Source organism: Oncorhynchus kisutch, linkage group LG15 (genome assembly GCF_002021735.2).
Source record: "Oncorhynchus kisutch isolate 150728-3 linkage group LG15, Okis_V2, whole genome shotgun sequence".
Classification (NCBI taxonomy): domain Eukaryota; kingdom Metazoa; phylum Chordata; class Actinopteri; order Salmoniformes; family Salmonidae; genus Oncorhynchus; species Oncorhynchus kisutch.
The window spans coordinates 8672494-8690351 of NC_034188.2; the positions used below are offsets into that span (position 1 = coordinate 8672494).

The window sequence follows — 17858 nt, forward strand, 5'->3', positions numbered from 1 at the left end:
TCTATGTGTTCTAGAGTGGCCTTCTCTTCCTTCCTGTCTATGTGTTCTAGAGTGACCTTCTCTTCCTTCCTGTCTATGTGTTCTAGAGTGGCCTTCTCTTCCTTCCTGTCTATGTGTTCTAGAGTGACATTCTCTTCCTTCCTGTCTATGTGTTCTAGAGTGACCTTCTCTTCCTTCCTGTCTATGTGTTCTAGAGTGACCTTCTCTTCCTTCCTGTCTATGTGTTCTAGAGTGACCTTCTCTTCCTTCCTGTCCATGTGTTCTAGAGTGACCTTCTCTTCCTGTCTATGTGTTCTAGAGTGGCCTTCTCTTCCTTCCTGTCTATGTGTTCTAGAGTGACCTTCTCTTCCTTCCTGTCTATGTGTTCTAGAGTGACCTTCTCTTCCTTCCTGTCTATGTGTTCTAGAGTGGCCTTCTCTTTCTTCTTGTCTATGTGTTCTAGATTGCCTTCTCTTCCTTCCTGTCTATGTGTTCTACAGTGACCTTCTATTCCTTCCTGTCTATGTGTTCTAGAGTGACCTTCTCTTCCTTCCTGTCTGTGTTCTAGAGTGACCTTCTCTTCCTTCCCATCAATGTGTTCTAGAGTGACCTTCTCTTCCTTCCTGTCTGTGTTCTAGAGTGCCTTCTCTTCCTTTCTGTCTATGTGTTCTAGAGTGACCTTCTCTTCCTTCCTGTTTATGTGTTCTAGAGTGGCCTTCTCTTCCTTCCTGTCTATGTGTTCTAGAGTGACATTCTCTTCCTTCCTGTCTATGTGTTCTAGAGTGACCTTCTCTTCCTTCCTGTCTATGTGTTCTAGAGTGACCTTCTCTTCCTTCCTGTCTATGTGTTCTAGAGTGGCCTTCTCTTCCTTCCTGTCTATGTGTTCTAGAGTGACCTTCTCTTCCTTCCTGTCTATGTGTTCTAGAGTGGCCTTCTCTTCCTTCCTGTCTATGTGTTCTAGAGTGACATTCTCTTCCTTCCTGTCTATGTGTTCTAGAGTGACCTTCTCTTCCTTCCTGTCTATGTGTTCTAGAGTGACCTTCTCTTCCTTCCTGTCTATGTGTTCTAGAGTGACCTTCTCTTCCTTCCTGTCCATGTGTTCTAGAGTGACCTTCTCTTCCTGTCTATGTGTTCTAGAGTGGCCTTCTCTTCCTTCCTGTCTATGTGTTCTAGAGTGACCTTCTCTTCCTTCCTGTCTATGTGTTCTAGAGTGGCCTTCTCTTCCTTCCTGTCTATGTGTTCTAGAGTGGCTTTCTCTTCCTTCCTGTCTATGTGTTTTAGAGTGACCTTCTCTTCCTTCCTGTCTATGTGTTCTAGAGTGGCCTTCTCTTCCTTCCTGTCTATGTGTTCTAGTGTGGCCTTCTCTTCCTTCCTGTCTATGTGTTCTAGAGTGGCCTTCTCTTTCTTCTTGTCTATGTGTTCTAGATTGCCTTGTCTTCCTTCCTGTCTATGTGTTCTAGAGTGACCTTCTCTTCCTTCCTGTCTATGTGTTCTAAAGTGACCTTCTCTTCCTTCCTGTCTATGTGTTCTAGAGTGACCTTCTCTTCCTTCCTGTCTATGTGTTCTAGAGTGACCTTCTCTTCCTTCCTGTCTATGTGTTCTAGAGTGACCTTCTCTTCCTTCCTGTCTATGTGTTCTAGAGTGGCCTTCTCTTAACCAAGCGTTTCCCATAAAAAAAATGTAACGTTTAATGACTTGCCTGGTATGTGTGCTGTCTACGTTTGTGGGGCTGAGTTTTTTTTACTGGCTGGCTTGTTGGAGGGGGAAAAACAAACATTCACATTCTTTAAAAGGCATTTCTCAGGGAGGGGTGGGTCAGAGTAGAGGTGGACATCATCAGGGAAGACTGAGAGGTTGTGATACCCTGAGACCTGTACAGTAGGATTGTAGGATTTTTAATGAATTTATTTGCAAATTATGGTGGAAAATAAGTATTTGGTCAATAACAAAAGTTTATCTCAATACTTTGTTATATACCCTTTGTTGGCAATGACAGAGGTCAAACGTTTTCTGTAAGTCTTCACAAGGTTTTCACACACTGTTGCTGGTATTTTGGCCCATTCCTCCATGCAGATCTCCTCTAGAGCAGTGATGTTTTGGGGCTGTTGCTGGGCAACACAGACTTTCAGCTCCCTCCAAAGATTTTCTATGGGGTTGAGATCTGGAGACTGGCTAGGCCACTCCAGGACCATGAAATGCTTCTTACGAAGCCCCTCCTTCGTTGCCCGGGTGGTGTGTTTGGGATCATTGTCATGCTGAAAGACCCAGCCACATTTCATCTTCAATGCCCTTGCTGATGGAAGGAGGTTTTCACTCAAAATCTCACGATACATGGCCCCATTCATTCTTTCCTTTACACGGATCAGTCGTCCTGGTCCCTTTGCAGAAAAACAGCCCCAAAGCATGATGTTTCCACCCCCATGCTTCACAGTAGGTATGGTGTTCTTTGGATGCAACTCAGCATTCTTTGTCCTCCAAACACGACGAGTTGAGTTTTTACCAAAAAGTTATATTTTGGTTTCATCTGACCATATGACATTCTCCAAATCTTCTTCTGTATCATCCAAATGCTCTCTAGCAAACTTCAGACGGGCCTGGACATGTACTGGCTTAAGCAGGGGGACACGTCTGGCACTGCAGGATTTGAGTCCCTGGCGGCGTAGTGTGTTACTGATGGTGGGCTTTGTTACTTTGGTCCAAGCTCTCTACAGGTCATTCACTAGGTCCACCCGTGTGGTTCTGGGATTTTTGCTCACCGTTCTTGTGATCATTTTGACTCCACAGGGTGAGATCTTGCGTGGAGCCCCAGATCGAGGGAGATTATCAGTGGTCTTGTATGTCTTCCATTTCCTAATAATTGGTCCCACAGTTGATTTCTTCAAACCAAGCTGCTTACCTATTGCAGATTCAATCTTCCCAGCCTGGTGCAGGTCTACAATTTTGTTTCTGGTGTCCTTTGAGAGCTCTTTGTTCTTGGCCATAGTGGAGTTTGGAGTGTGACTGTTTGAGGTTGTGGACAGGTGTCTTTTATACTGATAACAAGTTCAAACAGGTGCCATTAATACAGGTAACGAGTGGAGGACAGAGGAACCTCTTAAAGAAGAAGTTACAGGTCTGTGAGAGCCAGAAATCTTGCTTGTTTGTAGGTGACCAAATACTTATTTTCCACCATAATTTGCAAATAAATAAATACAAATTCCTACAATGTGATTTTCTGGATTTTTTTTCTCCTTTTGTCTGTCATAGTTGAAGTGTACCTATGATGAAAATTACAGGCCTCTCTCATCTTTTTAAGTGGGAGAACTTGCACAATTGGTGGCTGACTAAATACTTTTTTGCCCCACTGTATATAGATATATATACACAGTACCAGACAAAAGTTTGGACACACCTACTCATTCCAGGGTTTTTATTTTATTTTTACTATTTTCTACATTGTAGAATAATAGTGAAGACATCAAAACTATGAAATAACATGGAATCATGTAGTAACCAAATAATGTTAAACAAATCAAAGTATATTTTATATTTGAGATTCTTCAATGTAGCCACCCTTTGACTTGATGACAGCTTTGCACACTCTTGGCATTCTCTCAACCAGCTTCACCTGGAATGCTTTTCCAACAGTCTTGAAGGAGTTCTCACATATGCTGAGCACTTGTTGGCTGCTTTTCCTTCACTCTGTGGTCCAACTCATCCCAAACCATCTCAATTGGGTTGAGGTTGGGTGATTGTGCAGGCCAGGGCATCTGATGGAGCACTCCATCACTCTCCTTCTTGGTCAAATAGCTCTTACACAGCCTGGAGGTGTGTTGAGTCATTGTCCTGTTGAAAAACAAATGATAGACCCACTAAGCGCAAACCAGATGGGATGGTGTACTGCTGCAGAATGCTGTGGTAGCCATGCTGATTAAGTGTGCCTTGAATTCTAAATAAATCACTGACAGTGTCACCATTAAAGCACCCCCACACATCACACCTCCTCCTCCATGCTTCACGGTGGGAACCACACACGCGGAGATCATTCATTTACCTACTCTGCATCTCTCAAAGACACGGCGGTTGGAACCAAAAATGTCAAATTTGGACCAAAGGACACATTTCCACCAGTCTAATGTCCAGTGCTTGTGTTCCAAGCAAATCTCTTCTTCTTATTAGTGGTTTCAAATCAAATCAAATATTATTAGTCACACGCGCCGAATACAACAGTGAAATGCTCAATTATGAGCCCCTAACCAACAATGCAGTCAAGTAATTAAAGAGCAGCAGTAAAATAACAATAGCGTGACTATATACAAGGGGGGTGCTGGTACAGAGTCAATGTGCAGGGGCACCGGTTTGTTGAGGTAATATGTACATATAGGGCGAGTTAATAAAGTGACTATGTATAGATGATAACAACAGAGAGTAGCAGCGGTGTAAAAGAGGAGGAGGGGGGCAATGCAAATAGTCTGGGTAGCCATTTGATTAGGTGTTCAGGAGTCTTATGGCTTGGGGGTAGAAGTTGTTTAGAAGCCTCTTGGACCTAGACTTGGCACTCCGGTACCGCTTGCCATGCAGTAGCAGAGGGAACAGTCTATGACTAGGGTGGCTGGAGGCTTTGACAATGATTAGGGCCTTCCTCTGACACGGCCTGGTATAGAGGTCTTGGATGGCAGAAGGCTTGGTCCCAGTGATGTACTAGAGGTCGACCGATAAATCGGAATGGCTGATTAATTAGGGCCGATTTCAAGTTTTCAATACAATCGGAAATCGGTATTTATGGGCGCCGATTTGTATTATTATTATTATTATATTTATACCTTTATATAACTAGACGGGGGAATATATTCATTTATAAGACGTGGTTTTAAAGGGAAGAAAGAAGAATTGTTCATTTTCAGACCACTAGGGGGTCCCTGTTTTTAGACAGGATATCCTGTAGGCCTCCCTCTGTAGTAGTAGGATCTCCATGTTACCTCCTCTCCTTGGTAGAGCAACATGCTCAATGCCTGTGTATTAGAGGGAGGAGATAGGCTGGTTCGCTTCAACAAGGTGAGCTGCTACTGGATAGTCATTGTTCTTACACCTGATTGAGCTGTGGTGTTCAGCTACAGTATGTGTTGTTTTAACCCTCTTTTCAGTTTGTCATACTTTGGCTTTCCCACATAAACAGGTGATGAGATAGATTACTCCCTTTTTCTTTAAATGAGATGTTACCCCTGACAGGGATTTTTCGACCTGTATGTGGGTGTCTGAAGAGGGATGTTTTCGTAGTTCTATTTCACTGTGCACATGAGCCACATTTGTAGTTCCCATTTGGAATGGGTGTCAAGAGTGTCTGAGTGGGCTCAGGGGGCAGGTCAGATCTCACCAAACTATCTCCAAGAGTGTCTGAGTGGGCTCAGGGGGTAGGTCAGATCTCACCAAACTGTCTCCAAGAGTGTCTGAGTGGGCTCAGGGGGTAGGTCAGATCTCACCAAACTATCTCCAAGAGTGTCTGAGTGGGCTCAGGGGGTAGGTCAGATCTCACCAAACTATCTCCAAGAGTGTCTGAGTGGGCTCAGGGGCAGGTCAGATCTCACCAAACTATCTCCAAGAGTGTCTGAGTGGGCTCAGGGGGTAGGTCAGATCTCACCAAACTATCTCCAAGAGTGTCTGAGTGGGCTCAGGGGGTAGGTCAGATCTCACCAAACTATCTCCAAGAGTGTCTGAGTGGGCTCAGGGGGTAGGTCAGATCTCACCAAACTATCTCCAAGAGTGTCTGAGTGGGCTCAGGGGCAGGTCAGATCTCACCAAACTATCTCCAAGAGTGTCTGAGTGGGCTCAGGGGGCAGGTCAGATCTCACCAAACTGTCTCCAAGAGTGTCTGAGTGGGCTCAGGGGGTAGGTCAGATCTCACCAAACTATCTCCAAGAGTGTCTGAGTGGGCTCAGGGGGTAGGTCAGATCTCACCAAACTATCTCCAAGAGTGTCTGAGTGGGCTCAGGGGGTAGGTCAGATCTCACCAAACTATCTCCAAGAGTGTCTGAGTGGGCTCAGGGGGTAGGTCAGATCTCACCAAACTGTCTCCAAGAGTGTCTGAGTGGGCTCAGGGGGTAGGTCAGATCTCACCAAACTATCTCCAAGAGTGTCTGAGTGGGCTCAGGGGGTAGGTCAGATCTCACCAAACTATCTCCAAAAGTGTCTGAGTGGGCTCAGGGGGTAGGTCAGATCTCACCAAACTATCTCCAAGAGTGTCTGAGTGGGCTCAGGGGGCAGGTCAGATCTCACCAAACTGTCTCCAAGAGTGTCTGAGTGGGCTCAGGGGGTAGGTCAGATCTCACCAAACTATCTCCAAGAGTGTCTGAGTGGGCTCAGGGGCAGGTCAGATCTCACCAAACTATCTCCAAGAGTGTCTGAGTGGGCTCAGGGGGTAGGTCAGATCTCACCAAACTATCTCCAAGAGTGTCTGAGTGGGCTCAGGGGGTAGGTCAGATCTCACCAAACTATCTCCAAGAGTGTCTGAGTGGGCTCAGGGGCAGGTCAGATCTCACCAAACTATCTCCAAGAGTGTCTGAGTGGGCTCAGGGGGCAGGTCAGATCTCACCAAACTATCTCCAAGAGTGTCTGAGTGGGCTCAGGGGGCAGGTCAGATCTCACCAAACTATCTCCAAGAGTGTCTGAGTGGGCTCAGGGGGCTGGTCAGATCTCACCAAACTATCTCCAAGAGTGTCTGAGTGGGCTCAGGGGCAGGTCAGATCTCACCAAACTATCTCCAAGAGTGTCTGAGTGGGCTCAGGGGGCAGGTCAGATCTCACCAAACTATCTCCAAGAGTGTCTGAGTGGGCTCAGGGGGCAGGTCAGATCTCACCAAACTATCTCCAAGAGTGTCTGAGTGGGATCAGGGGGTAGGTCAGATCTCACCAAACTATCTCCAAGAGTGTCTGAGTGGGCTCAGGGGGTAGGTCAGATCTCACCAAACTGTCTCCAAGAGTGTCTGAGTGGGCTCAGGGGGTAGGTCAGATCTCACCAAACTATCTCCAAGAGTGTCTGAGTGGGCTCAGGGGTAGGTCAGATCTCACCAAACTATCTCCAAGAGTGTCTGAGTGGGCTCAGGGGGCAGGTCAGATCTCACCAAGATATCTCCAATATTGGAGATAGTCCAGGTAGTTTATTTTTCTCTCATCAGTCTGCATGGTGAATTTGAGGTATTCAGAGCTCCCGTTTAGTAGAGTTTGGAATTCATTTAGTTCCTGCTGACTTCCTTCCCAGAGCACAAAGACATCATCTATGTATCTCTTCCATATGAGGATTTTAGAAAGTAAGGGGGGTGTCTTTGTTTTGTAAATGAGCGCTTCCTCAAATTTTCCCACATACAGGTTCGCATCGTTGTGGAAAAAGGGGGAGCCTATGCGCTCCCCGAATTTGAAGAAAAAAGTCTGACTCAAAGACGAAGTCGTAATTGGATAATACCAGTTCATTGAGTTGCAAGATGCAATCATTTGATGGAGCAAAGGTAGGGTCTCTCTGCTGAAGGACGTGTGGCAGCGCCTGCAAGCCTCCAGTGTGTGGGATGTTAGTCTACAAGCTCTCCACATCAACAGTGGCCAGCAGGGTCACATTTTCAAAGTAGCACATACAGATGCATAGATACTGTACACAATCTTATCTGAGAGAGTAGTTGTTGGGATTGTAGTTCTTCTATAGTTATTGAAAGAAGACAGAGATGAAATATGACAGGTTACCTTGTGGACAGTCATCTGTTTCTTCAATCAGGGTTTTATGGCCAAGTCCAACAGGAGTGAGTTACCATGGGGCCTAGAGCTGAACGGTTAACTATACCGCTGTCATGGGGCCTAGAGCTGAACGGTTAACTATACCACTGTCATGGGGCCTAGAGCTGAACGGTTAACTATACCGCTGTCATGGGACCTAGACCTGAACAGTTAACGATACTGCTGCCATGGGACCTAGAGCTGAACAGTTAACAACAGCACTGCCATGGGACCTAGAGCTGAACTTACTATGAACACAGAGAGAATCAAACAGAGCAATGGAATGATAACACACACTTCTCATTTAATTTATATAATTTGTTTATTTGCATACAATACAATTCAAAGATTTTGAAACCTTCAATTCACAAGTAAGTTGGATTATATAATCACATTTGAGTTTAGGTTCATGTCCAGGGCTTGTTCCTAGATGAGCGTACAATTACAGTATATATCTCATTCTAATCTATTTAACTGATCATTTGAAGATGTTTTATTGGAAGGGAAACAGGATAAAGGGGTGGTTTATTTTTTCCCAACTTGTATTAGTTCAGGCAGCTTGTTCTACCTGAGGGAAGCCCCAGTGGAAGTTGTATAGCCTCCATCTATGTGGACCAAAAACTTCTGAGTCAATCTGGGGCTTGAGACCAATGCTTTGTCTAATGTTACCTTCCTTCTCTTTTCTAGACTTCCTACCTTCCTGACTGAACAAGCAGTGTGACCTTGCTGCTACCTACTTGCTCCGCCGATCTCCTGCCACCCACTTCACCTTTAAAGTTGGTTTTAAAGGAGAGGGACTCTCTCTCTCTGCTTTAAAGTGTGTTTGTCTGTTGCTACAAGCCTGCAGCATCTTCCAGACCAGTCACATTGTATCTGGGTTTTCTACTGAACACCTGCATTCAAATACTAGTTTAAATCTGTAAAATACTTTAAGAATTGGCTTTAGCCTGTCTGGAGTTTCAGATGCCTGCCTGGAGGTTTGCAGTTTTGGGACTACTCTTTTGGTACCATAAAAATACAAATTGTGAAACCTTTTTAGGTTAAACTATATTAAATATATTCACATGCCACCAAATAATTAATTAAAACAGTTATGATGAGGGGTTTTACGACTGGTCACAGACGGCTGATGTGTTGTGTGCACTGAAGTTCACAAACGAAAGGAAAAGGTGACAGGAGAGCGGGTAGATGCGAAAAGGAATAATCCAACGATCAAAGGCATCATGCTGTTTTATGTGGCTGCTATGAAAGTGAACTGTTTTCGTGTGATCAGGGGTGTATTCATTCTGCCGATTCTGGTGAAAAACATTTTCTTAAATGGAAGCTTTCTGAACTAAAAACGAGGATAAACATACCTGAATTTGTCCAATAGAAACTCTTGTTTGCAACTGTTGCACTGATGAAGACCCCCTAAATCAGCTAGATGCAGACAAGAGTGTTCAAGGCGGTATTGAATGTGTCACTGTCTGTCACCTATAAGATTTCTCACATTTCTCGACCTGTGTGCACCTACGTTGTAAACTTTCATTACATAGGCTAGGTTGTAGCAACCTCATGATGGGTTTAGAGAAAATTTGAGTATCATGTAGTAGCCTAAACCTATCACTGTTACATTGAACTGGATGAATGGAAAATGAATGACAGTCATCCAATATGCTGTAATAGAAATCAGGCCATGCTCATAAACAAAATGATCTCTCATCTTAAACGGCACCAACCACCACTGACTGGTTCCATTAAACCAATCAACCACAGATGAAGTATTTGGAATGATTTTTTTTAATAGTATTTGATCCCATGTGTGGTTTGTAGCTGCGTTTTCCACTCTAAACCAGCAGCTGTAGAGATAAAGTGTTTTTCCTAGCTCCTCTCCTCAGGTCTCCTCACTGTCTGACACGACTTCCTGTCTACCTCTTTTGCCACACATGTTAAGGTTCACTTCAACTACAAAACAATCCGTGGTTGTCATGGGTACGGCATTAGCTGTAGACAAAACAAAACTTGGAACAACAGCCCCCCCCCCCCTTCCCCTGACGGTGCTCACTTCACTGTGTCACGTCCACCACACATTCTGCAACTACACCGACATGCAATGTACCCCCCCAAAAAAACTAATAACTGATTTAAGGAGAAAGAGAATCATGACAAGTTGGTCAAAATGTAGATTTTTTTTTTTTATGGAAAGATGTGCATAATCACCCAGTAAAAGTTACAAAGGGACAGTTTAATATAAGTGTGCATGTGCTGTGGTATAGTGTAGGCGGTTTTGGCGAGTGGAATCAATAGCTAGCGACTCAGCAAGAAAACATTCAGAACAACAACAGTGGTTACACTGAACAGTTAACTATACCGTTGCCATGGGACCTAGAGTGGTTAGAGAGAGATCCTCAGTTCAGACAAACAGGTGTCTTTGTGTATAAAGACAAAGCTGATGTAGTGGTTACGTAAGTTCTCCAGAATCTCTCCTGTAAACATTCTCAGAGCATAAATCTGAGTTATAAGAGCCATCCAACCCCTTATACTCTAAAAAAATTTTGAAACAAAGTAGCCGGGACCAAATATTGGTCAATTGGTCACTCTGTAGGAATGGAATAAATAGGATAAATATTATTTTAAAGCCCTTTTTTTCTAACACTTTTTTTGTCTAGTGTTTATCAGTTTGCCACTGTATCTCACTGGCAAAGAATGCATTAGACCTTCCATCAATCAAGATCTCAGATGACGCAGCAGTGTTAAGAAGAACAGGTTGTGTAATCTGTCCGTTTTTAAAGTAGCATGTGGTAATTTAGGTGAAACGGCTATCGTACTAGTGTAGCTTTGTGCTTGTAGTTGGGTCATATTACCAGAGCAGATGTCTTGAAAGTGACAAGGGTCAGTGGCTCACAAAAGTGCTCTGAGCCGTGTTTACTGCAAGCTCCCACTGAACTCCAATGAACTGTGCCTACCTGTAGACTCACAAAGCCTGTGGCCTCACGTAACTGTATTAAAGATGAACAGCCTTCCCTTTTAAGGGAAACCATTTGTCCCCTGGAATCCAATATCATCAACCATTGAGGTTGTGGTCAGGTTATGTTGTTAGGGCATTGTCATCATCGTCATTATCATATCATCATTATTATCATTATTGTTACTGACATCATTATTGTCATCGGTATCATCACTATCTGTCACACCCTGATCTGTTTCACCTGTCTTTATGCTTGTCTCCACCCCCCTCCAGGTGTTGCACATCTTCCCTATTATCCCCTGTGTATTTGTACCTTGTTCTCTGTTTTTCTGTTGCCAGTTTGTTTTGTTTCGTCAAGCCTACCAGCGTTTGTCCAATGCGCCTGTCTTTTTCTAGTTCCTGTTTCTAGTTTTCCCGGTTTTGACCATTCTGCCTGCCCCGACCCCGAGCGTGCTTGCTGTTCTCTACCTTGTCACACCACCCTGGATTACTGACCTCTGCTTGCCCTGATCCTCATCGACTATGGACGCTACCCTGGCGTCCGAGCTGGACATCCCCACTCAGCCCCTCTCCATTCCTATGGATGTTAGAGCGCTGGACGGGCGCTCTATTGACCGAGTCATCCACAATACCAGCCCCATCAACCTACATGTGTCAGGGAACCACAGCAAGATGATCCTATTACTGCTTATTAAGTCTCCTCAGGTTCCCGTGGTATTGGGATTCTCTTGGCTCCAGGGACACAATCCCCTTATTGACTGGTCTGCTGGTGCCATCAGGGGCTAGAGCCCATTCTGCCATGCTCATTGCCTGAAGTAAGCGCAGCCTGCCTCGGGACGTCTTCCTGGGGGCTCAGAAGTTGCCCCGGACCTCTCCGCCATTCCCGCGGAGTACCAGGACCTGGTGTTCAGTAAGGCCTGGGCCACTTCGCTCCCGCCGCACCGACCCTATGACTGCGGGATTGACCTTCTCCTAGGCACCGATCCGCGCCGGGGATGAGTGTACTCTCTGTCAGGTCCGGAGACCAAGCAATGGCGACTTACATTGAGGACTCCCTAGCTGCAGTGTTCATCCATCCTTCTGCCTCCCCCGCCGGCGCACTGTTCTTCTTGGCGGAGAAGGAGGACATAACCCTGTGCCCGCGCATTGACTCCCGGGGCCTCAACAACATCATGGTGAAGAACCTCTATCCACTACCTCTCATCTCCTCTGCCTTCGAGCCACACCAGGGGGCCACCGTGTTGTCCTAGCTGGACCTACAGAACGCCTACCATCTGGTGCGGATACGGGAAGTGGAGGAGTGAAAGACTGCCTTCAACATGGCCAGCAGTCACCACGAGTATCTGGTCAAGCCATTTGGCCTTACCAATGCCCCTGCTTCAGGCTCTGGTGAATAATAATGAATAATAATCTCTGCGACATGTTGAAATGGTTTGTCTTCGTCTACCTCGATGTCATCCTCGTTTTCTCCCACTCCGCCCAAGAACACGTGCTGGTTTACATCATCACTGCAGGGAGTGTATAGATGGATTCCGTGAAGGTGAGAGCGGTGGTCGATTGGCCCCAGCCTATGTCCTGGGATTCGCCAACTTCTATTTCCGCTTTATCTGGGGTTACCGCTACTTGGCTTCCCCACGTGTCTGCACTCACCTCTCCCAAGGTTCCGTTCATGTGGTCCCCAGCTGCTGACTGGGCGTTCTGGGATCGCAAACATCATTTCACCACAGCTCCCACCATCCCTGAGGCCGATGCTTCAGATGTCGAAATGGGGGCTGTCCTGTCCCAGCGTTCTGCCCTGTACCTCAAGTTACATCCCTGCGCCTTCTTCTCCCGTCACCACAGACAGGAACTACGATGTAGGGAATCTTGAACTTCTCACAGTGACGATGGAGTTGGAGGAGTGGAGGCACTGGCTGGGGGGGGGGGGGCGGATGAGGTACAGGGCACAGGACACCCCCCATTCCGACATCTGAAGCATGTGGGCAGACCACAAGAACCTGGAATATCTCCTCACAGCCAAGTGTCTCAATTCCAGGCCGAATAGATGGGCCATGCTTTTCAACCGGTTCAACTTCTCCCTCTCATACCGACCGGGATCTAAGAATGTCAACCTGGATGCTCTGTCCTGCCACTATAGCCCCAGGACTACACCTTCAGAACCCGAGATCCTCCTTCCCACTTCGTACTCGGCAACGGCACTCAGCTGGAGAATAGGGAAGAAGGTTTGTGAGGCACAGCGTTTCCACAGCGTTTCCAGCTAACCCCATTCGTTGCTGCACACATGATCTGTGTGCAGAACAAGACTCCCCGACAAGCTCCAGCTGGTCTCCTTCAACCTGTTCCTCACTGCACCTGGCCTCATATATCCCTGGACTTTGTCACAGGTCTCCCCCCCGTCTGATGGCTACACCGCCATCCTGACAGTAGTGGACCGGTTTTCCAAAGCCGTCCACTTCATTCCTCTCCCCAAGCTACCCTCTGCCAAAGAAGTGGCCCAGCCCAAGGTTCAGCACGTCTTCCAGATCCATGGTCCTCAGTTCTCGTCCCAGTTCTGGAAGGCATTCTGCACACTCATTGGGCCTGTCCTCTGGGTTCCACCCCCAGTCAAACGGACAGTCGGAGCGAGCCAACCAAGACCCGGAGACAACTCTTCGCTGCCTGGTCCCAGCCAACCCCACCACCTGGAGCCAGCAACTTGTGTGGTTTGAATATACCCACAACACCCTTTCTTGCTCTGCCACAGGTCTCTCGCCCTTTGAGTGTTCCTTGGGTTATCAACCCCTGCTCTTCCCAGAGCAAAAGGAAGAGGTCGGCATACTCTTGGCCCAGATGTTTGTCCACCGCTGTCACCATACCTGGAAGAGAGCCCGGTCGGTTCTTCTCAGGACCACCTCCAGGTATTGACAACAAGCGGACCACCACCGGACCCCGGCTCCCTGGTAACGTCTCGGGCAGAGGGCATGGCTGTCCACCCGAGATCTACCCCTCCGGGTGGAGTCCCGCAAACTTCCCCCCTGGTTTTTGGCCCTTTCCCAATCTCTAAGAACATTAGCCCCTCTACTGTTCGTCTTCTGTTGCCCCGCACCCTCCGTATACATCCCACTTTTCATGTGTCTAGGATCAAACCCATGTCTCACAGCCCTTTGTCTCCTGTTTCCAGGCCCACCCCTCTTCCCCGTCTCATCGATGGCCAACCGGCGTACACGGTGAGGTGTCTCCTGAAGGTTCGACCTCGGGGCAGGGGATTCCAGTACCTGGTTGACTGGGAGGGTTATGGCCCAGAGGAGGGGTGCAAGGTCACTGCTGTGGACATCCTGGACCCAGGTCTCGTCGCCGATTTCCAACGCCAGCACCCCGGTCAACCCAGAATTATTATCATCATAGTCATTATCATCATTATTAGTATCATCATCATTATTACCACTATTATCATTATCATGATCATGATTATCATGATTATCACTAATATTATCATTATCATTATCCCCATCATTATTACCACTGTTATCATTATCACCATCATTATTATCATCGTTAATCATCATTAGCATCATCATGATTGCTCTTCAGGTGGATGAGTGCCCTCTCATGGTAAGATGTCTCATTATCATCATCATCATGATTGCTCTTCAGGTGGATGAGTGCCCTCTCAAGGTTGGATGTCTCATTATCATCATCGTGATTGCTCTTCAGGTGGATGAGTGCCCTCTCATGGTAAGATGTCTCATTATCATCATCATCATGATTGCTCTTCAGGTGGATGAGTGCCCTCTCATGGTTGGATGTCTCCTGAAAACTATTGATCATACTTTCTGTAACATTTCTGGTGGCCGCTAGTGGTTGTGGAAATGCAAAGCTTGAATAAAACCTTAAAACACATCTAAAATCACAGTACAACAATTTAGGCTATTTTACAAAATATATCAAATGTATTTATATAGCCCTTCGTACATCAGCTGATATCTCAAAGTGCTGTACAGAAACCCAGCCTAAAACCCCAAACAGCAAGCAATGCAGGTGTTGAAGCACGTTGGCTAGGAAAGGCTCCCTAGAAAGGCCAAAACCTAGGAAGAAACCTAGAGAGGAACCAGGCTATGAGGGGTGGCAAGTCCTCTTCTGGCTGTGCCGGGTAGAGATTATAACAGAACATGGCCAAGATGTTCAAATGTTCATAAGTGACCAGCATGGTCAAATAATAAGTCTGGGACAGGTAGCACGTCCGGTGAACAGGTCAGGGTTCCATAGCCGCAGGCAGAACAGTTGAAACTGGAGCAGCAGCATGGCCAGGTGGACTGGGGACAGCAAGGACTCATCATGCCAGGTAGTCCTGAGGCATGGTCATAGGGCTCAGGTCCTCCGAGAGAGAGAGAAAGAATTAGAGAGAGCATACTTAAATTCACACAGGACCTGGATAAGACAGGAGAAGTACTCCAGATATAACAAACTGACCCTAGCCCCTCGACACATAAACTACTGCAGCATAAATACTGGAGGCTGAGACAGGAGGGGTCAGGAGACACTGTGGTCCCATCCGATGATACTCCCGGACAGGGCCAAACAGGAAGGATATAACCCCACCCACTTTGCCAAAGCACAGTCCCCACACCACTAGAGGGATATCATCAACCACCAACTTACCATCCTGAGACAAGGCCGAGTATAGCCCACAAAGATCTCCGCCAACACACAACCCAAGGGGGGGCGCCAACCCAGACAGGAAGATCACATCAGTGACTCAACCCACTCAAGTGACGCACCCCTCCTAGGGACGGCATGAAAGAGCACCAGTAAGCCAGTGACTCAGCCCCTGTAATAGGGTTAGAGGCAGAGAATCCCAGTGGAAAGAGGGGAACCGGCCAGGCAGTGAAAGCAAGGGTGGTTCATTGCTCCAGAGCCTTTCCGTTCATCTTCACACTCCTGGGCCAGACTACACTCAATCATATGACCCACTGAAGAGATGAGTCTTCAGTAAAGACATAAAGGTTGAGACCGAGTCTGTGTCTCTCACATGGGTAGGTAGACCATTCCATAAAAATTGAGCTCTATAGGAGAAAGCCCTGCCTCCAGCTGTTTGCTTAGAAATTCTAGGGACAATTAGGAGGCCTGCGTATTGTGACTGTAGCGTACGTGTAGGTATGTACGGCAGGACCAAATCAGAGAGATAGGTAGGAGCAAGCCCATGTAATGCTTTGTAGGTTGGCAGTAAAAACCTTGAAATCAGCCCTTGCCTTGACAGGAAGCCAATGTAGGGAGGCTAGCACTGGAGTAATATGATACATTTTTTGGGTTCTAGTCAGGATTCTAGCAGCCATATTTAGCAATAACTGAAGTTTATTTAGTGCTTTATCCGGGTAGCCGGAAAGTAGAGCATTGCAGTAATCTAACCTAGAAGTAACAAAAGCATGGATACATTTTTCTGCATAATTTTTTTGGACAGGAAGTTTCAGATTTTTGCAATGTTACTTAGATGGAAAAAAATATAATATATAATATGCCTAATCTGTTGTATCCTAAAACCATTGTTCTTATATACAATAACTCATTAATGGGCAGAGTGATGCGTTTAGAGATGCAAAATGAATAAAATGTGATTATAAAGTGATTACAAATGTATTTCTTGGGTTATTACAACTTTATTACAGGCTGTTGGATAAATTGCAGCGCTTTTCACCTCACCTCACCTCATCAGCAGACAATTAGATCAAATAAACACAGAGGGAACGGAAAACAATCTCCTCTAGTCTACATCATAAATCATGACACCTGATCTTGTTGTTCGTCTGTCAGTCTGACTGAATGCGCGCCATGTTGTCTAGGACTACAGCACCTGAAATCGGGATATCGGTAACGTGACGCCTCTATCTATTTACCATGCTCCACCACTATGACGACGATAGGGGGTGAGAACGCCAGGGGACATTAGTACGACGTAGGTGCACCTGCTGAAAGTAAGTGCCAGTATCAACAGGACTCCGGACAAAAGTCCTCGTCAATTAGTCATAGCTCTACCATTAAATTCGCTGCTACTGGTTATTGGGACTTGAACTGAATTTCCCCAAGAAAGCACTTTGTGCTGACATCTACCATCACCATCAAACTCAGCATTGCAGTGGGAGCTAACAGAGATAAAGGAAGAAGGGGATTGCCACTCTCTGTCTTTCGCCAATATCCTACTGATATATTTGAACCACATCACAAGTAGGGTACGGGAAGATGCCCGTTCAGATACCAGACGATACAGACTTTACCTCTTTCAAGGAACAATGTGAAAACCACGAAGGATGGACAGCGCGCTACAACAAGGGAAGCGTGACGGTGTGGTGCAGGGATGAAGAGTGTAAAACTATCCAGAAACTAAAGGCAAGTATGTCGCTACTACAGCATCCTTCTGATAGGTCTGATGCGGTGCTTAAAGGGAAAGCACCGCACTGCGGAGAGGAGAGGAGACTGGAAGTGTGGAACTTGGGATTTCCAAGAGAAACCCGACTACTGTAGCTTCTTAAGATACAACAGATATAATAATACCTGAACAGGTTCCAATCTAATGTGTGGAATCATAATGATACCTTTCCTAATGTTTAAATCATTATAATCATCAATTAATACTGTATACAGCCTTATTCATGATATTGTGACCGGACTAGAGTAGCTAGACTTGAGATGTAGGTTTACCTCTGTGAATACCATTGCATTCAGTAATGATTAGGTAGGTCATTAAGTGCACCAGGGTTTAGGCTTTGTAATGCACTGGTAACTGTTAACATAGTCAACCACGAGTTATTAGAATATGTGCTGGTCTCTTAACCATATTAGTGGCACATAATAACAAATACTGTCAGTGTCTCTCCATCACTTGGAATGCATCTCAATAGTCTACAGTTGACTTAGAGACCCCTGGAGCATTACATTACCCATACTGCTGTGGTTCTCTTCTGTCCCCCCCCTTAGAGACTCCTGGAGCATTACATTACCCATACTGCTGTGGTTCTCTTCTGTCCTCCCCCTTAGAGACCCCTGGAGCATTACATTACCCATACTGCTGTGGTTCTCTTCTGTCTTCCCCCTTAGAGACTCCTGGAGCATTACATTACCCATACTGCTGTGGTTCTCTTCTGTCCTCCCCCCCCTTAGAGACCCCTGGAGCATTACATTACCCATACTGCTGTGGTTCTCTTCCCACCTCCCCCTTAGAGACC

At 46.2% G+C, this 17858-nt stretch overlaps 1 protein-coding gene across 1 annotated transcript in view; it reads left to right on the forward strand.

The window, feature by feature from the left end:
- Positions 1–16456: 16456 nt before the first annotated feature.
- The window catches only part of LOC109878025 (START domain-containing protein 10-like), a 37824-nt gene continuing 36422 nt past the window's right edge, over positions 16457–17858 (forward strand). The window contains exon 1 of the mRNA XM_020470257.2: positions 16457–17022. Coding sequence (XP_020325846.1) covers positions 16876–17022 — 147 coding nt within the window. The 5' untranslated portion in view covers positions 16457–16875. The remainder of the gene's footprint in view (positions 17023–17858) is intronic.